General features: G+C 32.5%; 5 protein-coding genes and 1 long non-coding RNA gene across 6 annotated transcripts; 1 reads left to right on the forward strand and 5 right to left on the reverse strand.

Moving 5' to 3' along the window:
* Positions 1 to 139: 139 nt before the first annotated feature.
* On the reverse strand, positions 140 to 3,782 carry LOC138895710 (polygalacturonase-like). The gene is made up of 9 exons (XM_070180635.1): positions 3,509 to 3,782; positions 3,220 to 3,348; positions 2,924 to 3,091; positions 2,798 to 2,830; positions 2,418 to 2,625; positions 2,213 to 2,294; positions 1,689 to 1,797; positions 734 to 850; positions 140 to 624 (listed from the first exon to the last, which is right to left on the reverse strand). Exons 1-9 carry the CDS (start codon positions 3,707 to 3,709, stop codon positions 376 to 378), a joined length of 1,296 nt encoding a protein of 431 aa, XP_070036736.1. The 5' UTR covers positions 3,710 to 3,782; the 3' UTR covers positions 140 to 375.
* Positions 3,783 to 8,111: 4,329 nt separating this feature from the next.
* On the reverse strand, positions 8,112 to 9,815 carry LOC104098743 (polygalacturonase-like). The gene is made up of 4 exons (XM_070181183.1): positions 9,542 to 9,815; positions 9,254 to 9,382; positions 8,956 to 9,123; positions 8,112 to 8,861 (listed from the first exon to the last, which is right to left on the reverse strand). Exons 1-4 carry the CDS (start codon positions 9,740 to 9,742, stop codon positions 8,796 to 8,798), a joined length of 564 nt encoding a protein of 187 aa, XP_070037284.1. The 5' UTR covers positions 9,743 to 9,815; the 3' UTR covers positions 8,112 to 8,795.
* A 2,602-nt stretch (positions 9,816 to 12,417) lies between these two features.
* Positions 12,418 to 16,138, reverse strand: LOC138891970 (polygalacturonase-like). Its single transcript, XM_070175661.1, has 9 exons — positions 15,842 to 16,138; positions 15,554 to 15,682; positions 15,255 to 15,422; positions 15,129 to 15,161; positions 14,749 to 14,956; positions 14,543 to 14,624; positions 14,019 to 14,127; positions 13,063 to 13,179; positions 12,418 to 12,952 (listed from the first exon to the last, which is right to left on the reverse strand). Exons 1-9 carry the CDS (start codon positions 16,040 to 16,042, stop codon positions 12,704 to 12,706), a joined length of 1,296 nt encoding a protein of 431 aa, XP_070031762.1. The 5' UTR covers positions 16,043 to 16,138; the 3' UTR covers positions 12,418 to 12,703.
* An 897-nt stretch (positions 16,139 to 17,035) lies between these two features.
* On the forward strand, positions 17,036 to 18,748 carry LOC138891980 (uncharacterized). Its single transcript, XR_011408192.1, has 3 exons — positions 17,036 to 17,172; positions 18,011 to 18,127; positions 18,237 to 18,748. It is a non-coding gene; the product is annotated as an uncharacterized lncRNA (long non-coding RNA).
* A 1,993-nt stretch (positions 18,749 to 20,741) lies between these two features.
* On the reverse strand, positions 20,742 to 21,360 carry LOC138904165 (polygalacturonase QRT2-like). The gene is made up of 3 exons (XM_070192697.1): positions 21,271 to 21,360; positions 21,145 to 21,177; positions 20,742 to 20,972 (listed from the first exon to the last, which is right to left on the reverse strand). The coding sequence occupies exons 1-3, from the start codon at positions 21,358 to 21,360 to the stop codon at positions 20,742 to 20,744; spliced, it is 354 nt and encodes a 117-aa protein (XP_070048798.1).
* On the reverse strand, positions 21,279 to 22,114 carry LOC104084965 (polygalacturonase-like). The gene is made up of 3 exons (XM_033653104.2): positions 21,857 to 22,114; positions 21,569 to 21,697; positions 21,279 to 21,438 (listed from the first exon to the last, which is right to left on the reverse strand). The coding sequence occupies exons 1-3, from the start codon at positions 22,055 to 22,057 to the stop codon at positions 21,376 to 21,378; spliced, it is 393 nt and encodes a 130-aa protein (XP_033508995.1). The 5' UTR covers positions 22,058 to 22,114; the 3' UTR covers positions 21,279 to 21,375.
* Between the last annotated feature and the right edge of the window lie 1,181 nt (positions 22,115 to 23,295).

Below are 23,295 nucleotides of genomic sequence, written 5' to 3' on the forward strand. Positions count from 1 at the left end.
ATATATATATATATATATATTTTTTTTTTGCTTTGTTGTAAACTAGGCAGAATATTGTCATTTAGATTAATGATGAGGAAATACTTTATGCAAGAGAAATTCTTCCATCTCCTTGATTATTTGCGACCACTCAAATACATAGGAGAAAAATAATCTTTCACAACACACGAACTTACACTGACAAATACATAATACAGTAGCAGTTATAATTCCTAGCCAACTTGATTCTAAAATTGTACTTCCTTTCCTTCTACTCCCCTTGTATAATATAACTTTTCTATTGGACATATGCCAATAATGAATTTCTCAAGAACAAAAGGGATTGTAAAAATGATATAAAGGGACATGTATTGTATACAAAGGATAAAAATATTATTAATTCCATAAAAATGCCCACGGGCGCTCGGAAGGGCATTTTGGGAAAGCTACCCCTTTTTTTGTGTATTTGACGTTTGCACATAAAGCTTTAACAGTTGGACCTCCTAGGTAACGTATGTCCACATTTTCCATTTGTATCCCTTGGCATGGAACAGTTTTACTGCAGTTTAATTTAACTGCAGTATGCGTGGAACTCGTTCCCTTAATATTTTTGTACATTATATTACTCACATGCACTGCTTCTTTCTGGAAAATTTTAAAAAAAAGGAAAAAACACACACAAGAAAAATATAAATATTACCACTTACTCTAAAAAGAAATTTGACATGAGTACTCACATGACTTAATTAATTACCTGCTCTTTGCATGGTTTTTCTTGGTCACAGTAAAATTGATCTATGATTATGGGGTTGGTCACATTCACCATCTCTATATCTTGAAAAAGAATGTTTTTTGCATATCCACGTCCTCCCTTTAGAATTAGACAATTAAAAAAAACTCATGTCATATTTATAAGTATAAACATATTGAAATAAATTAAAAGAATTTTTTCGTAATATGAATATTATAAAAACTTACTTACATCGGGTATTTATACAAAATCATAGTCCCCTCTGTCCCAATTTATATGACATATTTTGCTTTCGAGATTCAAACGTCTTAATTTTGACCGTGCATTTGAATATAAAATATTTAAGTTTTTTGAAATAAAATTTATATATTTAGAAACTACATAAAAAGTATTATAAGTCACAGTATATGATTAATAATTCAAAATATCTAAAAGACATATAATTAAAAAAATTACGGTCAAAGAATAATTTATTTGACTTTTGAAATACGAATAGTATAATGGGACGGAGGGAGTATTAATTAATCATGGTTAAGTAATAAGATAAGAGGAGAATATGTATATCCTGATCTGTTGCAGCTTAAGATATTGCTGCATGTATATATCCTAATCTTGTCTAAATGATAGGGTTTTGTCAACCATAAGAAACAAAATTACTTGATCATTCAAAAAACCACAAAATGCAAAGTACTAATTACTGAAACTGTTACACACTAATAAGATCAGATCAAAGAAAGAAATAAATTAAACTAAGATAAAGTGAGGTGTAATTAACATTATTAACCAGTTTTTCAACAAAACTAGACTTAGATTTACAGTTTTAGTTCCCAGGTGGTTTGCCAAATGAGAAGTGGTGATATGAAAATTTGTTAGTAACTCAAAATACATGATAGTGAATGACTATTATATTAATTAATTAGATTAGACTTAATAAACAGTGGGAAACCAAATCATATACCTGCCAAGACTTTATTCTTAATCCATTAGTTGTTCCCCTCAAGGTGGCATCGTGTACATAAATATTTGAAACAACATCCTCCTCTTTATTTTTTCCCAAGCTTCCAATACTAAAACAAAAAAGACACAAAAATTAGTATTTTATAAAAAGAAAAAATACGATTAAACATAGAACTTTCCTTTTATTTCTTTTTTAAAAAGAAGTTCTCAACCTTTTGAACGTAAATTAGAGGTGACAAAATATGTCAATATCATAAAACATCCAATAAAATTAAATGGACTGAAATGGATAAATAAGTCAATGGACTGAAATGGATAAATAAGTCTTACTTCGGGTTGCATGTCGGATACTTGGATTTTCTTTTCCAATTGTTAGGGTTTTTATTTTTATTTTTAGTGTACTTTTTCACTAAAAAAATATGATTACTAGCTTTAACAACTTTTTCAAAGTGTTTACAATTGAATTAATTAAAGTGTGGGAATATATGGACTTCTAATTAATTCTCTACCATATTGCATAATTACCTGATTCCATGGCCAGGTCCGCAATGTATGTATCTTGCTCTAACATTTGTGGAACCATTTACTATTGATATACAATCATCACCTAACCATAAAAACATCATCCATTAATTAATAAGTAGTTACAAAATCACTAAAAAAAAGAAGCAAGTAATTAATTAAAGCACAATATTTTCCTAGAAAAATTATTGCCAATTTATTTTTAAACCTGTTTCAATATAACAATGGTGAATATCAATATCTTTAGTCCCAGAAACGTGAATCCCATCAGTGTTGGGGCTATTAGCTGGTGCTGTAAGTCTCAATCTTGAAACCTCAACATGCTCACTTTTAGAAATTGTTAAGTGCATCTTCTGTGGATTCTTGAACTCTAAGTTTCTTACTGTCACATTTGTGCAATTGTTAAAGAACATAGCCTGTCAAATGAATATATATATTTAGTAATGTTCATTGCTGAATTTAAAATATGCTGATGATATACGGTATTACGGTGGAAAAAGTGATCTGATCCTTTTCCTCCGCGTATAGTAGAGCTTAGTGCACTAGACTATCCTTTTTATATATGGAAAAGGCGGGATTAAAACTTACACTTGGAGCTATTAGTGTTTTCGCATTGCATGGCTGCAGAAAATAGAGAAAAAATAATACTATATTAATTACTTGACTTGAATAAAAAAAACACACTTATTTCTTTTACATTACACTAATACTCACAATTGTTTTATCAATTTTGCAAGAGTGTTTCCACCATACTTCTCCATTGCCATCGATGCTACCTACACCTTCAACTGTAAAGTTTTTCATGTTTTGGAATAAAAGCCAATGTCTTCTATCTTGCTCATAATCTGATATATTTTTTGAAGCTCTGAGTTCTCCATTTATCTAAATGACAAAATAATATCAAGGACGAAATTGGAAAGGTAATTAGGAAAAGAAAATTACTAATAAATTATAAGTCAATTCTAATTTAAGTAGATTTTTTTTTTTGCTTGTCATGAATTTGAACTCACCATCATTCTAAGGCCTTTCTTGCAAGGACCATGAAATTTAATTGGTCCAACATAATATCTCTTGTGCCTTGGCACCAAAAGCACAGCATTTTCTGTTTTGCATGCTTTCTTCCAAGCCTTTATAAATGCCTGAAATTAAAACTGATTATTTCAGTATCATTTTCTACTAAAACAAAAGTCTGCTATAGTGGAACTGCATGCAGTTTGATACCTCTTGTAGATAGAATTTTCACAAAAAATAAAGCAAGCAAGAAATATAAAGTTAGTTAAAAAACGAAAAAGAATTTACCTCTGTATCATTTGTGAGTCCATCACCTTTGGCTCCAAAAGCTTGTGTATCAATAATTACTTGTGGCGTTTTCCTCACATTATCAATTTTTGGTGCACTACTATTATCACGTTTTATAGGTTTTCCAATCTTCTTTCCATTACAAAAGGTTGAAAGCAAACAAGTGGCTAGTAGTAAGATAAGAAGGCTTCTAAGAAACATTTCTTTTTCTTTTTTTTATTCTCTTTGTTCTCCTTTCGAAATTAAACTTAATTAGGAAATAAGAATAAAATGAAAGAGGACTTGTGCCTCCTCAACTTGAAGTATCATACATATTTATAGAGGGAGAAAATGGAAAATGACTTGGAGAAAGAATGAAAAGGTTTCTAAAGAGGGAAAATAATGGTCCTTAATCAGAGAAAGTGTTATTTTTTAGCACAAAATGTGAGAAGTCAACACTTTGATTATTCTGGTATATCTCAACTAGGACATTGAAAAAGGACTAGCATTTTCTCCCAAAAATGGTTTCTTACTTTCCTTGTGCTTGTTGACATCACACAAGCATGAGTTAAGTGTATGAGAAACGGCCAACTTCCTAATTCATCTAGCTAAACCTAATTTTGTTTTTTAAAGTATTCAGTACTGTCCGGAACCCCCTGGTTGGACTATTCAGATTCGCGTTGTAAAATTAATTAATACCCCTTATAGAAGAGGATTCAATTATTCTTAAGATTCGAACATGAAATCACTGATTAAGGATAAAAGAACTTTTATCATTTCAACAAACTCTTGCGTGTTAACTAAACCTACTATAAGATGGTTTGGAAAGAGTAGTTAGCTTCTCCAACCATATAAATATAACCATATAATTAATTAAAATTTCATTTGATAGCCTTAAAGCGGGAAGGAAAAAGTTGTTAAAGCTAGTAATCATATTTTTTTAGTGAAAAAGTACACTAAAAATAAAAATAAAAACCCTAACAATTGGAAAAGAAAATCCAAGTATCCGACATGCAACCCGAAGTAAGACTTATTTATCCATTTCAGTCCATTGACTTATTTATCCATTTCAGTCCATTTAATTTTATTGGATGTTTTATGATATTGACATATTTTGTCACCTCTAATTTACGTTCAAAAGGTTGAGAACTTCTTTTTAAAAAAGAAATAAAAGGAAAGTTCTATGTTTAATCGTATTTTTTCTTTTTATAAAATACTAATTTTTGTGTCTTTTTTGTTTTAGTATTGGAAGCTTGGGAAAAAATAAAGAGGAGGATGTTGTTTCAAATATTTATGTACACGATGCCACCTTGAGGGGAACAACTAATGGATTAAGAATAAAGTCTTGGCAGGTATATGATTTGGTTTCCCACTGTTTATTAAGTCTAATCTAATTAATTAATATAATAGTCATTCACTATCATGTATTTTGAGTTACTAACAAATTTTCATATCACCACTTCTCATTTGGCAAACCACCTGGGAACTAAAACTGTAAATCTAAGTCTAGTTTTGTTGAAAAACTGGTTAATAATGTTAATTACACCTCACTTTATCTTAGTTTAATTTATTTCTTTCTTTGATCTGATCTTATTAGTGTGTAACAGTTTCAGTAATCAGTACTTTGCATTTTGTGGTTTTTTGAATGATCAAGTAATTTTATTTTTTATGGTTAACAAAACCCTATCATTTAGACAAGATTAGGATATATACATGCAGCAATATCTTAAGCTGCAACAGATCAGGATATACATATTCTCCTCTTATCTTATTACTTAACCATGATTAATTAATACTCCCTCCGTCCCAATATACTATTCGTATTTCAAAAGTCAAATAAATTATTCTTTGACCGTAATTTTTTTAATTATATGTCTTTTAGATATTTTGAATTATTAATCATATACTGTGACTTATAATACTTTTTATATAGTTTCTAAATATATAAATTTTATTTCAAAAAACTTAAACATTTTATATTCAAATGCACGATCAAAATTAAGACCTTTGAATCTCGAAAGCAAAATATGTCACATAAATTGGGACAGAGGGGACTATGATTTTGTATAAATACCCGATGTAAGTAAGTTTTTATAATATTCATATTACGAAAAAATTCTTTTAATTTATTTCAATATGTTTATACTTATAAATATGACATGAGTTTTTTTTAATTGTCTAATTCTACGTGGATATGCAAAAAACATTCTTTTTCAAGATATAGAGATGGTGAATGTGACCAACCCCATAATCATAGATCAATTTTACTGTGACCAAGAAAAACCATGCAAAGAGCAGGTAATTAATTAAGTCATGTGAGTACTCATGTCAAATTTCTTTTTAGAGTAAGTGGTAATATTTATATTTTTCTTGTGTGTGTTTTTTCCTTTTTTTTTTTAAATTTTCCAGAAAGAAGCAGTGCATGTGAGTAATATAATGTACAAAAATATTAAGGGAACGAGTTCCACGCATACTGCAGTTAAAATTAAACTGCAGTAAAACTGTTCCATGCCAAGGGATACAAATGGAAAATGTGGACATACGTTACCTAGGAGGTCCAACTGTTAAAGCTTTATGTGCAAACGTCAAATACACAAAAAAAGGGGTAGCTTTCCCAAAATGCCCTTCCGAGCGCCCGTGGGTATTTTTATGGAATTAATAATATTTTTATCCTTTGTATACAATACATGTCCCTTTATATCATTTTTACAATCCCTTTTGTTCTTGAGAAATTCATTATTGGCATATGTCCAATAGAAAAGTTATATTATACAAGGGGAGTAGAAGGAAAGGAAGTACAATTTTAGAATCAAGTTGGCTAGGAATTATAACTGCTACTGTATTATGTATTTGTCAGTGTAAGTTCATGTGTTGTGAAAGATTATTTTTCTCCTATGTATTTGAGTGGTCGCAAATAATCAAGGAGATGGAAGAATTTCTCTTGCATAAAGTATTTCCTGATCAATAATCTAAATGACAATATTCTGCCTAGTTTACAAGAAAGCAAAAAAATAAATAATATATATATATATATATATATATATATATATATATATATATATATATATATATATATATATATAAAAACACGATTTTACTAGTATATAATAGTATTCATACAACTTTCAAAACTTTTACAATTTAAGTTCATTGAATTTGTCAAATCTTAAATGTTCAAACATTACTTTTATATTTTCTGCCACTATTACTTGTATAAGACATAAGTAATTCAAGATGATAGCTTTAACTCTATGCTCAATCAAAATCAAATAGTGTGAAACACGACTGTGATGTCTTCGATTGCCTTGATCTTATCAGGGTTGATTTCGATCCCCCCTTCCCTCAACATTTCGTTGTCTTTTTGTTTCACCTTGAAGAGGTCCGACTTCCTAGTCACAACCTTTATTGCTCCGGCATGTGCCTTTACGAAGGAGTATGCAAGCATGGCGAAGGAATCGATGGAATTAGGCGGCAAATTGTGGTACCAACAGATTCAATCTCATCGTCTTTCAAGTCATTCCCTTTTATTGCGCATGTATAAGAAGTGGTGTGCTCTTTAGGGTCGGTGGTCCCATTATACTTAGGAATTTATGGCATTCGAAATTTCTTCGGATTGGGTTTCGGAGCCGCACTTGGAGAGAAAGGCTTCTGTACGAATTTCTTTGAATCCATACCCTTTAGAATCGGCGGTGCCCCCGGTATTTAGTCAACCCGGGAGTTGTATGTCTCTACTTTCTTGTCATTTGCCTCGATTTTCTTTTCTCCCGATTCAATCCGTTTAGTGAGCTCCTCGAGCATTTTCATAACGGCGGGGCCAGTCCCCGATTCGTTGGCGTTCGACCTTTCCGGCACATGCTCCGTCCTGTGGACGACTTATGGTTCGATCCTACTCGGTGTTCGGTGTTGATTTTGTCGTTGTGCTATAGCGGCTTGTTGAGCATGTAATATTTCGAATATCAATTGGAGGCTAACTCCACCATCTTCTCCGCCCTGCGTACCTCGACCACCTGATCGAACTTCCTTGCGTACGCTACCTTCGGGATCAACGCCCAAATTTGCATTTAGGACGCATTGTGAACTGACATCGACGGGATTTGCAATTGGTGCTCCCTCGAGGTCAGCCTGAGGCGCCTCGATCCCTGGGGCGGCTATATTGTCATTTTTTTCGTAAAATCCGAGGTCGTTGTCACCATGTGTAGGCGTTGCTTGTGAGTTTGACATGTTTATCCTGAAAATAAAGATTCTTACGAGAACAAGTGTAAAGCAGTGTGTGTTATTGGAATCAGTATTAAGCAATCACTATTATCCTTAAAATTGGATAACAATTAAACTTATAATGTGGTTCTAAGGATACGTGATTTCACTTAATACCAATTGATAAATATGAAGATTAATAACAGAAATGAACTATAAAGTAAAGCAAACTAGTGTTAGAATGGAACTCAGCCCTCAAGTTTGGATACCCTCGAATTGGTTGATGCAAGAACAATTAAAATATAACAAGCTTATGAATAATAGTATAAACGAGAAAGAGAATTATATTGTTGTGGTATCTCTGAACAATGTGTCCTACAGATGATTAGAATCCCCCCCCCCCCCCTTAAATAGTAGAGGAATTCCACTTATGGTATAATTCTAATTACAAAAGGAAATCTCATGATTAGCTAATTAACCATTTCTGATTTGATCCGTTCCGAGATTTACGCCATGATCCTCGACCAGTCGCGGATATCTCGCCTTTCTGTTAATCTTCATGGTTTAGTCTGTTCCGTTACGAGGTCATCCTTCGATGCGACCTCCCGGTCTCGGTCAAATAGTAAAATCGGGTGGTCCCGGTTTTAACCGGATACACTTTTCTTATTCCAATTCCGGTGAATTACATTTCCCAGAAAAAAGAAGCAAGTAATTAATTAAAGCACAATATTTTCCCAGAAAAATTATTGCCAATTTATTTTTAAACCTGTTTCAATATAACAATGGTGAATATCAATATCTTTAGTCCCAGAAATGTGAATCCCATCAGTGTTGGGGCTATCAGCTGGTGCTGTAAGTCTCAATCTTGAAACCTCAAAATGCTCACTTTTAGAAATTGTCAAGTGCATCTTCTGTGGATTCTTGAACTCTAAGTTTCTTACTGTCACATTTGTACAATTGTTAAAAAACATAGCCTGTCAATTGAATATATATATTTAGTAATGTTCATTGCTGAATTTTAAATATGCTGATGATATACGGTATTACGGTGGAAAAAGTGATCTGATCCTTTTTCTCTGCGTATAGTAGAGCTTAGTGCACTAGACTATCCTTTTTATATATGGAAAAAGGCGGGATTGAAACTTACAGTTGGAGCTATTAGTGTTTTCGCATTGCATGGCTGCAGAAAATAGAGAAAAAATAATACTATATTAATTACTTGACTTGAATAAAAAAAAATACACTTATTTCTTTTACATTACACTAATACTCACAATTGTTTTATCAATTTTGCAAGAGTGTTTCCACCATACTTCTCCATTGCCATCGATGCTACCTACACCTTCAACTGTAAAGTTTTTCATGTTTTGGAATAAAAGCCAATGTCTTCTATCTTGCTCATAATCTAATATATTTTTTGAAGCTTTGAGTTCTCCATTTATCTAAATGACAAAAAAATATCAAGAACGAAATTGGAAAGGTAATTAGGAAAAGAAAATTACTAATAAATTATAAGTCAATTCTAATTTAACTAGATATTTTTTTTTTTGCTTGTCATGAATTTGAACTCACCATCATTCTAAGGCCTTTCTTGCAAGGATCATGAAATTTAATTGGTCCAATATAATATCTCTTATGCCTTAGCACCAAAAGCACAACATTTTCTGTTTTGCATGCCTTCTTCCAAGCCTTTATAAATGCCTGAAATTAAAACTGATTATTTCAGTATCATTTTCTACTAAAACAAAAGTCTGCTATAGTGGAACTGCATGCAGTTTGATACCTCTTGTAGATAGAATTTTCACAAAAATAAAGCAAGCAAGAAATATAAAGTTAGTTAAAAAACGAAAAAGAATTTACCTCTGTATCATTTGTGAGTCCATCACCTTTGGCTCCAAAAGCTTGTGTATCAATAATTGCTTGTGATGTTTTCCTCACATTATCAATTTTTGGTGCACTACTATTATCACGTTTTATAGGTTTTCCAATCTTCTTTCCATTACAAAAGGTTGAAAGCAAACAAGTGGCTAGTAGTAAGATAAGAAGGCTTCTAAGAAACATTTCTTTTTCTTTTTTTTATTCTCTTTGTTCTCCTTTCGAAATTAAACTTAATTAGGAAATAAGAATAAAATGAAAGAGGACTTGTGCCTCCTCAACTTGAAGTATCATACATATTTATAGAGGGAGAAAATGGAAAATGACTTGGAGAAAGAATGAAAAGGTTTCTAAAGAGGGAAAATAATGGTCCTTAATCAGAGAAAGTGTTATTTTTTAGCACAAAATGTGAGAAGTCAACACTTTGATTATTCTGGTATATCTCAACTAGGACATTGAAAAAGGACTAGCATTTTCTCCCAAAAATGGTTTCTTACTTTCCTTGTGCTTGTTGACATCACACAAGCATGAGTTAAGTGTATGAGAAACGGCCAACTTCCTAATTCATCTAGCTAAACCTAATTTTGTTTTTTAAAGTATTCAGTACTGTCCGGAACCCCCTGGTTGGACTATTCAGATTCGTGTTGTAAAATTAATTAATACCCCTTATAGAAGAGGATTCAATTATTCTTAAGATTCGAACATGAAATCACTGATTAAGGATAAAAGAACTTTTACCATTTCAACAAACTCTTGCGTGGTAACTAAACCTACTATAAGATGGTTTGGAAAGAGTAGTTAGCTTCTCCAACCATATAAATATAACCATATAATTAATTGAAATTTCATTTGATAGCCTTTAAGCGGGAAGGACTTTTTCTTCTTCTTAGATTTGAAGTTCAGTTTACTGATGTATATATGTGAGCGTGAAATGTAATTCCTCGGATTTGGAATAAGAAAAGTGTATAAGGTTAAAACCGGGACCACCCGATTTTACTATTTGACCGAGACCGGGAGGTCGCATCGAAGGATGACCTCGTAACGGAACAGACTAAACCATGAAGATTAACAGAAAGGCGAGATATCCGCGACTGGTCGAGGATCATGGCATAAATCTCGGAACGGATCAAATCAGAAATGGTTAATTAGCTAATCATGAGATTTCCTTTTGTAATTAGAATTATACCATAAGTGGAATTCCTCTACTATTTAAGGGGGGGAGGGGGGGGGATTCTAATCATCTGTAGGACACATTGTTCAGAGATACCACAACAATATAATTCTCTTTCTCGTTTATACTATTATTCATAAGCTTGTTATATTTTAATTGTTCTTGCATCAACCAATTCGAGGGTATCCAAACTTGAGGGCTGAGTTCCATTCTAACACTAGTTTGCTTTACTTTATAGTTCATTTCTGTTATTAATCTTCATATTTATCAATTGGTATTAAGTGAAATCACGTATCCTTAGAACCACATTATAAGTTTAATTGTTATCCAATTTTAAGGATAATAGTGATTGCTTAATACTGATTCCAATAACACACACTGCTTTACACTTGTTCTCGTAAGAATCTTTATTTTCAGGATAAACATGTCAAACTCACAAGCAACGCCTACACATGGTGACAACGACCTCGGATTTTACGAAAAAAATGACAATATAGCCGCCCCAGGGATCGAGGCGCCTCAGGCTGACCTCGAGGGAGCACCAATTGCAAATCCCGTCGATGTCAGTTCACATGTCGCCCTAAATGCAAATTTGGGCGTTGATCCCGAAGGTAGCGTACGCAGGGAAGTTCGATCAGGTGGTCGAGGTACGCAGGGCGGAGAAGATGGTGGAGTTAGCCTCCAATTGATATTCGAAATATTACATGCTCAACAAGCCGCTATAGCACAACGACAAAATCAACACCGAACACCGAGTAGGATCGAACCATAAGTCGTCCACAGGACGGAGCATGTGCCGGAAAGGTCGAACGCCAACGAATCGGGGACTGGCCCCGCCGTTATGAAAATGCTCGAGGAGCTCACTAAACGGATTGAATCGGGAGAAAAGAAAATCGAGGCAAATGACAAGAAAGTAGAGACATACAACTCCCGGGTTGACTAAATACCGGGGGCACCGCCGATTCTAAAGGGTATGGATTCAAAGAAATTCGTACAGAAGCCTTTCTCTCCAAGTGCGGCTCCGAAACCCAATCCGAAGAAATTTCGAATGCCAGAAATTCCTAAGTATAATGGGACCACCGACCCTAAAGAGCACACCTTTTCTTATACATGCGCAATAAAAGGGAATGACTTGGAAGACGATGAGATTGAATCTGTTGGTACCACAATTTGCCGCCTAATTCCATCGATTCCTTCGCCATGCTTGCATACTCCTTCGTAAAGGCACATGCCGGAGCAATAAAGGTTGTGACTAGGAAGTCGGACCTCTTCAAGGTGAAACAAAAAGACAACGAAATGTTGAGGGAAGGGGGGATCGAAATCAACCCTGATAAGATCAAGGCAATCGAAGACATCACAGTCGTGTTTCACACTATTTGATTTTGATTGAGCATAGAGTTAAAGTTATCATCTTGAATTACTTATGTCTTATACAAGTAATAATGGCAGAAAATATAAAAGTAATGTTTGAACATTTAAGATTTGACTAATTCAATGAACTTAAATTGTAAAAGTTTTGAAAGTTGTATGAATACTATTATATACTAGTAAAATCGTGTTTATATATTTATATATATATATATATATATATATATATATATATATATATATATATATATATATTTTTTTTTTTTTGCTTTGTTGTAAACTAGGCAGAATATTGTCATTTAGATTAATGATGAGGAAATACTTTATGCAAGAGAAATTCTTCCATCTCCTTGATTATTTGCGACCACTCAAATACATAGGAGAAAAATAATCTTTCACAACACACGAACTTACACTGACAAATACATAATACAGTAGCAGTTATAATTCCTAGCCAACTTGGTTCTAAAATTATACTTCCTTTCCTTGTACTCCCCTTGTATAACATAACTTTTCTATTGGACATATGCCAATAATGAATTTCTCAAGAACAAAAGGGATTGTAAAAATGATATAAAGGGACATGTATACAAAGGATAAAAATATTATTAATTCCATAAAAATGCCCACGGGCGCTCGGAAGGGCATTTTGGGAAAGCTACCCCTTTTGTTGTGTATTTGACGTTTGCACATAAAGCTTTAACAGTTGGACCTCCTAGGTAACGTATGTCCACATTTTCCATTTGTATTCCTTGGCATGGAACAGTTTTACTGCAGTTTAATTTAACTGCAGTATGCGTGGAACTCGTTCCCTTAATATTTTTGTACATTATATTACTCACATGCACTGCTTCTTTCTGGAAAATTTTAAAAAAAAAGGAAAAAAAACACACAAGAAAAATATAAATATTACCACTTACTCTAAAAAGAAATTTGACATGAGTACTCACATGACTTAATTAATTACCTGCTCTTTGCATGGTTTTTCTTGGTCACAGTAAAATTGATCTATGATTATGGGGTTGGTCACATTCACCATCTCTATATCTTGAAAAAGAATGTTTTTTGCATATCCACGTCCTCCCTTTAGAATTAGACAATTAAAAAAAACTCATGTCATATTTATAAGTATAAACATATTGAAATAAATTAAAAGAATTTTTTCGTAATATGAATATTATAAAAACTTACTTACATCGGGTATTTATACAAAATCATAGTCCCCTCTGTCCCAATTTATATGACATATTTTGCTTTCGAGATTCAAACGTCTTAATTTTGACCGTGCATTTGAATATAAAATGTTTAAGTTTTTTGAAATAAAATTTATATATTTAGAAACTACATAAAAAAGTAATATAAGTCACAATATATGATTAATAATTCAAAATATCTAAAAGACATATAATTAAAAAAATTACGGTCAAAGAATAATTTATTTGACTTTTGAAATACGAATAGTATATTGGGACGGAGGGAGTATTAATTAACCATGGTTAAGTAATAAGATAAGAGGAGAATATGTATATCCTGATCTGGTGCAGCTTAAGATATTGCTGCATGTATATATCCTAATCTTGTCTAAATGATAGGGTTTTGTCAACCATAAGAAACAAAATTACTTGATCATTCAAAAAATCACAAAATGCAAAGTACTGATTACTGAAACTGTTACACACTAATAAGATCAGATCAAAGAAAGAAATAAATTAAACTAAGATAAAGTGAGGTGTAATTAACATTATTAACCAGTTTTTCAACAAAACTAGACTTAGATTTACAGTTTTAGTTCCCAGGTGGTTTGCCAAATGAGAAGTGGTGATATGAAAATTTGTTAGTAACTCAAAATACATGATAGTGAATGACTATTATATTAATTAATTAGATTAGACTTAATAAACAGTGGGAAACCAAATCATATACCTGCCAAGACTTTATTCTTAATCCATTAGTTGTTCCCCTCAAGGTGGCATCGTGTACATAAATATTTGAAACAACATCCTCCTCTTTATTTTTTCCCAAGCTTCCAATACTAAAACAAAAAAGACACAAAAATTAGTATTTTATAAAAAGAAAAAATACGATTAAACATAGAACTTTCCTTTTATTTCTTTTTTAAAAAGAAGTTCTCAACCTTTTGAACGTAAATTAGAGGTGACAAAATATGTCAATATCATAAAACATCCAATAAAATTAAATGGACTGAAATGGATAAATAAGTCAATGGACTGAAATGGATAAATAAGTCTTACTTCGGGTTGCATGTCGGATACTTGGATTTTCTTTTCCAATTGTTAGGGTTTTTATTTTTATTTTTAGTGTACTTTTTCACTAAAAAAATATGATTACTAGCTTTAACAACTTTTTCAAAGTGTTTACAATTGAATTAATTAAAGTGTGGGAATATATGGACTTCTAATTAATTCTCTACCATATTGCATAATTACCTGATTCCATGGCCAGGTCCGCAATGTATGTATCTTGCTCTAACATTTGTGGAACCATTTACTATTGATATACAATCATCACCTAACCATAAAAACATCATCCATTAATTAATAAGTAGTTACAAAATCACTAAAAAAAAAAAAGCAAGTAATTAATTAAAGCACAATATTTTCCGAGAAAAATTATTGCCAATTTATTTTTAAACCTGTTTCAATATAACAATGGTGAATATCAATATCTTTAGTCCCAGAAACGTGAATCCCATCAGTGTTGGGGCTATCAGCTGGTGCTGTAAGTCTCAATCTTGAAACCTCAACATGCTCACTTTTAGAAATTGTCAAGTGCATCTTCTGTGGATTCTTGAACTCTAAGTTTCTTACTGTCACATTTGTGCAATTGTTAAAGAACATAGCCTGTCAAATGAATATATATATTTAGTAATGCTCATTGCTGAATTTAAAATATGCTGATGATACACGGTATTACGGTGGAAAAAGTGGTCTGATCCTTTTCCTCCGCGTATAGTAGAGTTTAGTGCACTAGACTATCCTTTTTATATATGAAAAAGGCGGGATTAAAACTTACAGTTGGAGCTATTAGTGTTTTCGCATTGCATGGCTGCAGAAAATAGAGAAAAACTAATACTATATTAATTACTTGACTTGAATAAAAAAAACACACTTATTTCTTTTACATTACACTAATACTCACAATTGTTTTATCAATTTTGCAAGAGTGTTTCCACCATACTTCTCCATTGCCATCGATGCTACCTACACCTTCAACTGTAAAGTTTTTCATGTTTTGGAATAAAAGCCAATGTCTTCTATCTTGCTCATAATCTGATATATTTTTTGAAGCTCTGAGTTCTCCATTTATCTAAATGACAAAATAATATCAAGGACGAAATTGGAAAGGTAATTAGGAAAAAGAAAATTACTAATAAATTATAAGTCAATTCTAATTTAAGTAGATATTTTTTTTTTTGCTTGTCATGAATTTGAACTCACCATCATTCTAAGGCCTTTCTTGCAAGGACCATGAAATTTAATTGGTCCAACATAATATCTCTTGTGCCTTGGCACCAAAAGCACAGCATTTTCTGTTTTGCATGCCTTCTTCCAAGCCTTTATAAATGCCTGAAATTAAAACTGATTATTTCAGTATCATTTTCTACTAAAACAAAAGTCTGCTATAGTGGAACTGCATGCAGTTTGATACCTCTTGTAGATAGAATTTTCACAAAAATAAAGCAAGCAAGAAATATAAAGTTAGTTAAAAAATGAAAAAGAATTTACCTCTGTATCATTTGTGAGTCCATCACCTTTGGCTCCAAAAGCTTGTGTATCAATAATTTCTTGTGGCGTTTTCCTCACATTATCAATTTTTGGTGCACTATTATTACCACGTTTTATAGGTTTTCCAATCTTCTTTCCATTACAAAAGGTTGAAAGCAAACAAGTGGCTAGTAGTAAGATAAGAAGGCTTCTAAGAAACATTTCTTTTTCTTTTTTTTATTCTCTTTGTTCTCCTTTCGAAATTAAACTTAATTAGGAAATAAGAATAAAATGAAAGAGGACTTGTGCTTCCTCAACTTGAAGTATCATACATATTTATAGAGGGAGAAAATGGAAAATGACTTGGAGAAAGAATGAAAAGGTTTCTAAAGAGGGAAAATAATAGTCCTTAATCAGAGAAAGTGTTGTTTTTTAGCACAAAATGTGAGAAGTCAACACTTTGATTATTCTGGTATATCTCAACTAGGACATTGAAAAAGGACTAGCATTTTCTCCCAAAAATGGTTTCTTACTTTCCTTGTGCTTGTTGACATCACACAAGCATGAGTTAAGTGTATGAGAAACGGCCAACTTCCTAATTCATCTAGCTAAACCTAATTTTGTTTTTTAAAGTATTCGGTACTGTCCGGAACCCCCTGGTTGGACTATTCAGATTCGCGTTGTAAAATTAATTAATACCCCTTATAGAAGAGGATTCAATTATTTTTAAGATTCGAACATGAAATCACTGATTAAGGATAAAAGAACTTTTACCATTTCAACAAACTCTTGCGTGGTAACTAAACCTACTATAAGATGGTTTGAAAAGAGTAGTTAGCTTCTCCAACCATATAAATATAACCATATAATTAATTGAAATTTCATTTGATAGCCTTTAAGCGGGAAGGAAAAAGTTGTTAAAGCTAGTAATCATATTTTTTTAGTGAAAAAGTACACTAAAAATAAAAATAAAAACCCTAACAATTGGAAAAGAAAATCCAAGTATCCGACATGCAACCCGAAGTAAGACTTATTTATCCATTTCAGTCCATTGACTTATTTATCCATTTCAGTCCATTTAATTTTATTGGATGTTTTATGATATTGACATATTTTGTCACCTCTAATTTACGTTCAAAAGGTTGAGAACTTCTTTTTAAAAAAGAAATAAAAGGAAAGTTCTATGTTTAATCGTATTTTTTCTTTTTATAAAATACTAATTTTTGTGTCTTTTTTGTTTTAGTATTGGAAGCTTGGGAAAAAATAAAGAGGAGGATGTTGTTTCAAATATTTATGTACACGATGCCACCTTGAGGGGAACAACTAATGGATTAAGAATAAAGTCTTGGCAGGTATATGATTTGGTTTCCCACTGTTTATTAAGTCTAATCTAATTAATTAATATAATAGTCATTCACTATCATGTATTTTGAGTTACTAACAAATTTTCATATCACCACTTCTCATTTGGCAAACCACCTGGGAACTAAAACTGTAAATCTAAGTCTAGTTTTGTTGAAAAACTGGTTAATAATGTTAATTACACCTCACTTTATCTTAGTTTAATTTATTTCTTTCTTTGATCTTATCTTATTAGTGTGTAACAGTTTCAGTAATCAGTACTTTGCATTTTGTGGTTTTTTGAATGATCAAGTAATTTTATTTCTTATGGTTAACAAAACCCCATCATTTAGACAAGATTAGGATATATACATGCAGCAATATCTTAAGCTGCAACAGATCAGGATATACATATTCTCCTCTTATCTTATTACTTAACCATGATTAATTAATACTCCCTCCGTCCCAATATACTATTCGTATTTCAAAAGTCAAATAAATTATTCTTTGACCGTAATTTTTTTAATTATATGTCTTTTAGATATTTTGAATTATTAATCATATACTGTGACTTATAATACTTTTTATGTAGTTTCTAAATATATAAATTTTATTTCAAAAAACTTAAACATTTTATATTCAAATGCACGGTCAAAATTAAGACCTTTGAATCTCGAAAGCAAAATATGTCACATAAATTGGGACAGAGGGGACTATGATTTTGTATAAATACCCGATGTAAGTAAGTTTTTATAATATTCATATTACGAAAAAATTCTTTTAATTTATTTCAATATGTTTATACTTATAAATATGACATGAGTTTTTTTTAATTGTCTAATTCTAAAGGGAGGACGTGGATATGCAAAAAACATTCTTTTTCAAGATATAGAGATGGTGAATGTGACCAACCCCATAATCATAGATCAATTTTACTGTGACCAAGAAAAACCATGCAAAGAGCAGGTAATTAATTAAGTCATGTGAGTACTCATGTCAAATTTCTTTTTAGAGTAAGTGGTAATATTTATATTTTTCTTGTGTGTGTTTTTTCCATTTTTTTAAAATTTTCCAGAAAGAAGCAGTGCATGTGAGTAATATAATGTACAAAAATATTAAGGGAACGAGTTCCACGCATACTGCAATTAAATTAAACTGCAGTAAAACTGTTCCATGCCAAGGGATACAAATGGAAAATGTGGACATACGTTACCTAGGAGGTCCAACTGTTAAAGCTTTATGTGCAAACGTCAAATACACAACAAAAGGGGTAGCTTTCCCAAAATGCCCTTCCGAGCGCCCGTGGGTATTTTTATGGAATTAATAATATTTTTATCCTTTGTATACATGTCCCTTTATATCATTTTTACAATCCCTTTTGTTCTTGAGAAATTCATTATTGGCATATGTCCAATAGAAAAGTTATGTTATACAAGGGGAGTAGAAGGAAAGGAAGTACAATTTTAGAATCAAGTTGGCTAGGAATTATAACTGCTACTGTATTATGTATTTGTCAGTGTAAGTTCATGTGTTGTGAAAGATTATTTTTCTCCTATGTATTTGAGTGGTCGCAAATAATCAAGGAGATGGAAGAATTTCTCTTGCATAAAGTATTTCCTCATCATTAATCTAAATGACAATATTCTGCCTAGTTTACAACAAAGCAAAAAAATAAATAATATATATATATATATATATATATATATATATATATATATATATATAAACACGATTTTACTAGTATATAATAGTATTCATACAACTTTCAAAACTTTTACAATTTAAGTTCATTGAATTAGTCAAATCTTAAATGTTCAAACATTACCTTTATATTTTCTGCCATTATTACTTGTATAAGACATAAGTAATTCAAGATGATAGCTTTAACTCTATGCTCAATCAAAATCAAATAGTGTGAAACACGACTATGATGTCTTCGATTGCCTTGATCTTATCAGGGTTGATTTCGATCCCCCCTTCCCTGAACATTTCGTTGTCTTTTTGTTTCACCTTGAAAAGGTCCGACTTCCTAGTCACAACCTTTATTGCTCCGGCATGTGCCTTTACGAAGGAGTATGCAAGCATGGCGAAGGAATTGATGGAATTAGGCGGCAAATTGTGGTACCAACAGATTCAATCTCACCGTCTTCCAAGTCATTCCCTTTTATTGCGCATGTATAAGAAGTGGCGTGCTCTTTAGGGTCGGTGGTCCCATTATACTTAGGAATTTCTGGCATTCAAAATTTTTTCGGATTGGGTTTCGGAGCCGCACTTAGAGGGAAAGGCTTCTGTACGAATTTCTTTGAATCCATACACTTTAGAATCGGCGGTGCCCCCGGTATTTAGTCAACCCGGGAGTTGTATGTCTCTACTTTCTTGTCATTTACCTCGATTTTCTTTTCTCCCGATTCAATCCGTTTAGTGAGCTCCTCGAGCATTTTCATAATGGCGGGGTCAGTCCACGATTCGTTGGCGTTCGACCTTTCCGGCACATGCTCCGTCCTGTGGACGACTTATGGTTCGATCCTACTCGGTGTTCGGTGTTGATTTTGTCGTTGTGCTATAGCGGCTTGTTGAGCATGTAATATTTCGAATATCAATTGGAGGCTAACTCCACCATCTTCTCCGCCCTGCGTACCTCGACTATCTGATCGAACTTCCCTGCGTACGCTACCTTCGGGATCAACGCCCAAATTTGTATTTAGGGCGACATGTGAACTGACATCTACGGGATTTGCAATTGGTGCTCCCTCGAGGTCAGCCTGAGGCGCCTCGATCCCTGGGGCAGCTATATTGTCATTTTTTCCGTAAAATCCGAGGTCGTTGTCACCATGTGTAGGCGTTGCTTGTGAGTTTGACATGTTTATCCTAAAAATAAAGATTCTTATGAGAACAAGTGTAAAGCAGTGTGTGTTATTGGAATCAGTATTAAGCAATCACTATTATCCTTAAAATTGGATAACAATTAAACTTATAATGTGGTTCTAAGGATACGTGATTTCACTTAATACCAATTGATAAATATGAAGATTAATAACAGAAATGAACTATAAAGTAAAGCAAACCAGTGTTAGAATGGAACTCAGCCTTCAAGTTTGGATACCCTCAAATTGGTTGATGCAAGAACAATTAAAATATAACAAGCTTATGAACAATAGTATAAACGAGAAAGAGAATTATATTGTTGTGGTATCTGTGAACAATGTGTCCTACAGATGATTAGAATCTCCCTCCCCCCCTCCCTTAAATAGTAGAAGAATTTCACTTATGGAATAATTCTAATTACAAAAGGAAATCTCATGATTAGCTAATTAACCGTTTCTGATTTGATCCGTTCCGAGATTTACGCCATGATCCTCGACCAGTCACGGATATCTCACCGTTCTGTTAATCTTCATGGTTTAGTCTGTTCCATTACGAGGTCATCCTTCGATGCGACCTCCTGGTCTCGGTCAAATAGTAAAATCGGGTGGTCCCGGTTTTAACCGTATACACTTTTCTTATTCCAATTCCGGTGAATTACATTTCCCAGAAAAAAGAAGCAAGTAATTAATTAAAGCACAATATTTTCCCAGAAAAATTATTGCCAATTTATTTTTAAACCTGTTTCAATATAACAATGGTGAATATCAATATCTTTAGTCCCAGAAACATGAATCCCATCAGTGTTGGGGCTATCAGCTGGTGCTGTAAGTCTCAATCTTGAAACCTCAAAATGCTCACTTTCAGAAATTGTCAAATACATCTTCTGTGGATTCTTGAACTCTAAGTTTTTTACTGTCACATTTGTGCAATTGTTAAAGAACATAGCCTGTCAAATGAATATATATATTTAGTAATGTTCATTGCTGAATTTTAAATATGCTGATGATATACGGTATTACGGTGGAAAAAGTGGTCTGATCCTTTTTCTCCACGTATAGTAGAGCTTAGTGCACTAGACTATCCTTTTTATATATGGAAAAGGCGGGATTGAAACTTACAGTTGGAGCTATTAGTGTTTTCGCATTGCATAGCTGCAGAAAATAGAGAAAAAATAATACTATATTAATTACTTGACTTGAATAAAAAAAACACACTTATTTCTTTTACATTACACTAATACTCACAATTGTTTTATCAATTTTGCAAGAGTGTTTCCACCATACTTCTCCATTGCCATCGATGCTTCCTACACCTTCAACTGTAAAGTTTTTCATGTTTTGGAATAAAAGCTAATGTCTTCTATCTTGCTCATAATCTGATATATTTTTTGAAGCTCTGAGTTCTCCATTTATCTAAATGACAAAAAAATATCAAGGACGAAATTGGAAAGGTAATTAGGAAAAGAAAATTACTAATAAATTATAAGTCAATTCTAATTTAAGTAGATTTTTTTTTTTTTGCTTGTCATGAATTTGAACTCACCATCATTCTAAGGCCTTTCTTGCAAGGACCATGAAGTTTAATTGGTCCAACATAATATCTCTTGTGCCTTGGCACCAAAAGCACAGCATTTTCTGTTTTGCATGCCTTCTTCCAATCCTTTATAAATGCCTGAAATTAAAACTGATTATTTCAGTATCATTTTCTACTAAAACAAAAGTCTGCTATAGTGGAACTGCATGCAGTTTGATACCTCTTGTGGATAAAATTTTCACAAAAATAAAGCAAGCAAGAAATATAAAGTTAGTTAAAAAACGAAAAAGAATTTACCTCTGTATCATTTGTGAGTCCATCACCTTTGGCTCCAAAAGCTTGTGTATCAATAATTGCTTGTGGCGTTTTCCTCACATCATCAATTTTTGGTGCACTACTATTACCACGTTTTATAGGTTTTCCAATCTTCTTTCCATTACAAAAGGTTGAAAGCAAACAAGTGGCTAGTAGTAAGATAAGAAGGCTTCTAAGAAACATTTTTTTTTCTTTTTTTTATTCTCTTTGTTCTCCTTTCGAAATTAAACTTAATTAGGAAATAAGAATAAAATGAAAGAGGACTTGTGCTACCTCAACTTGAAGTATCATACATATTTATAGAGGGAGAAAATAAAAAATGACTTGGAGAAAGAATGAAAAGGTTTCTAAAGAGGGAAAATAATGGTCCTTAATCAGAGAAAGTGTTGTTTTTAGCACAAAATGTGAGAAGTCAACACTTTGATTATTCTGGTATATCTCAACTAGGACATTGAAAAAGGACTAGCATTTTCTCCCAAAAATGGTTTCTTACTTTCCTTGTGCTTGTTGACATCACACAAGCATGAGTTAAGTTTATGAGAAACGGCCAACTTCCTAATTCATCTAGCTAAACCTAATTTTGTTTTTTAAAGTATTCAGTACTGTCCGGAACCCCCTGGTTGGACTATTCAGATTCGCGTTGTAAAATTAATTAATACCCCTTATAGAAGAGGATTCAATTATTCTTAAGATTCGAACATGAAATCACTGATTAAGGATAAAAGAACTTTTACCATTTCAACAAACTCTTGCGTGGTAACTAAACCTACTATAAGATGGTTTGGAAAGAGTAGTTAGCTTCTCCAACCATATAAATATAACCATATAATTAATTAAAATTTCATTTGATAGCCTTTAAGCGGGAAGGACTTTTTCTTCTTCTTAGATTTGAAGTTCAATTTACTGAAGTAAATATGTGAGCGTGAAATGTAATTCACTGGAATTGGAATAAGAAAAGTGTATACGGTGAAAACCGGGACCACCCGATTTTACTATTTGACCGAGACCGGGAGGTCGCATCGAAGGATGACCTCGTAACGGAACAGACTAAACCATGAAGATTAACAGAAAGGCGAGATATCCGTGACTGGTCGAGGATCATGGCGTAAATCTCGGAACGGATCAAATCAGAAACGGTTAATTAGCTAATCATGAGATTTCCTTTTGTAAATAGAATTATACCATAAGTGGAATTCCTCTACTATTTAAGGGAGGAGGGGGGGGATTCTAATCATCTGTAGGACACATTGTTCACAGATACCACAATAATATAATTCTCTTTCTCGTTTATACTATTGTTCATAAGCTTGTTATATTTTAATTGTTCTTGCATCAACCAATTCGAGGGTATCCAAACTTGAGGGCTGAGTTCCATTCTAACACTGGTTTGCTTTACTTTATAGTTCATTTCTGTTATTAAT

Source organism: Nicotiana tomentosiformis, chromosome 1 (assembly GCF_000390325.3).
Source record: "Nicotiana tomentosiformis chromosome 1, ASM39032v3, whole genome shotgun sequence".
Lineage (NCBI taxonomy): Eukaryota > Viridiplantae > Streptophyta > Magnoliopsida > Solanales > Solanaceae > Nicotiana > Nicotiana tomentosiformis.

What these genes read in the sequence shown, in the direction of transcription:
- LOC104084965 (XM_033653104.2), bottom strand. Translation starts at nt 22,057, where the DNA reads ATGTTTCTTAGAAGCCTTCTTATCTTACTACTAGCCACTTGTTTGCTT. An exon ending in GACTCACAAATGATACAGAG is followed by an intron (nt 21,698 to 21,856) that starts GTAAATTCTTTT and finishes TTTTAATTTCAG; the next exon opens with GCATTTATAAAGGATTGGAA. An exon ending in AGAAAGGCCTTAGAATGATG is followed by an intron (nt 21,439 to 21,568) that starts GTGAGTTCAAAT and finishes TTTGTCATTTAG; the next exon opens with ATAAATGGAGAACTCAGAGC.
- LOC138891970 (XM_070175661.1), bottom strand. Translation starts at nt 16,042, where the DNA reads ATGTTTCTTAGAAGCCTTCTTATCTTACTACTAGCCACTTGTTTGCTT. An exon ending in GGACCTGGCCATGGAATCAG is followed by an intron (nt 14,128 to 14,542) that starts GTAATTATGCAA and finishes TTTTTGTTTTAG; the next exon opens with TATTGGAAGCTTGGGAAAAA. An exon ending in TAAGAATAAAGTCTTGGCAG is followed by an intron (nt 13,180 to 14,018) that starts GTATATGATTTG and finishes CTAATTCTAAAG; the next exon opens with GGAGGACGTGGATATGCAAA.
- LOC138904165 (XM_070192697.1), bottom strand. Translation starts at nt 21,360, where the DNA reads ATGAAAAACTTTACAGTTGAAGGTGTAGGAAGCATCGATGGCAATGGA. An exon ending in GCAAAATTGATAAAACAATT is followed by an intron (nt 21,178 to 21,270) that starts GTGAGTATTAGT and finishes TATTTTCTGCAG; the next exon opens with CTATGCAATGCGAAAACACT. An exon ending in AAACACTAATAGCTCCAACT is followed by an intron (nt 20,973 to 21,144) that starts GTAAGTTTCAAT and finishes TTCATTTGACAG; the next exon opens with GCTATGTTCTTTAACAATTG.
- LOC104098743 (XM_070181183.1), bottom strand. Translation starts at nt 9,742, where the DNA reads ATGTTTCTTAGAAGCCTTCTTATCTTACTACTAGCCACTTGTTTGCTT. An exon ending in GACTCACAAATGATACAGAG is followed by an intron (nt 9,383 to 9,541) that starts GTAAATTCTTTT and finishes TTTTAATTTCAG; the next exon opens with GCATTTATAAAGGCTTGGAA. An exon ending in GCAAAATTGATAAAACAATT is followed by an intron (nt 8,862 to 8,955) that starts GTGAGTATTAGT and finishes TATTTTCTGCAG; the next exon opens with CCATGCAATGCGAAAACACT.
- LOC138895710 (XM_070180635.1), bottom strand. Translation starts at nt 3,709, where the DNA reads ATGTTTCTTAGAAGCCTTCTTATCTTACTACTAGCCACTTGTTTGCTT. An exon ending in AAACACTAATAGCTCCAAGT is followed by an intron (nt 2,626 to 2,797) that starts GTAAGTTTTAAT and finishes TTCATTTGACAG; the next exon opens with GCTATGTTCTTTAACAATTG. An exon ending in AAAAACCATGCAAAGAGCAG is followed by an intron (nt 625 to 733) that starts GTAATTAATTAA and finishes AAAATTTTCCAG; the next exon opens with AAAGAAGCAGTGCATGTGAG.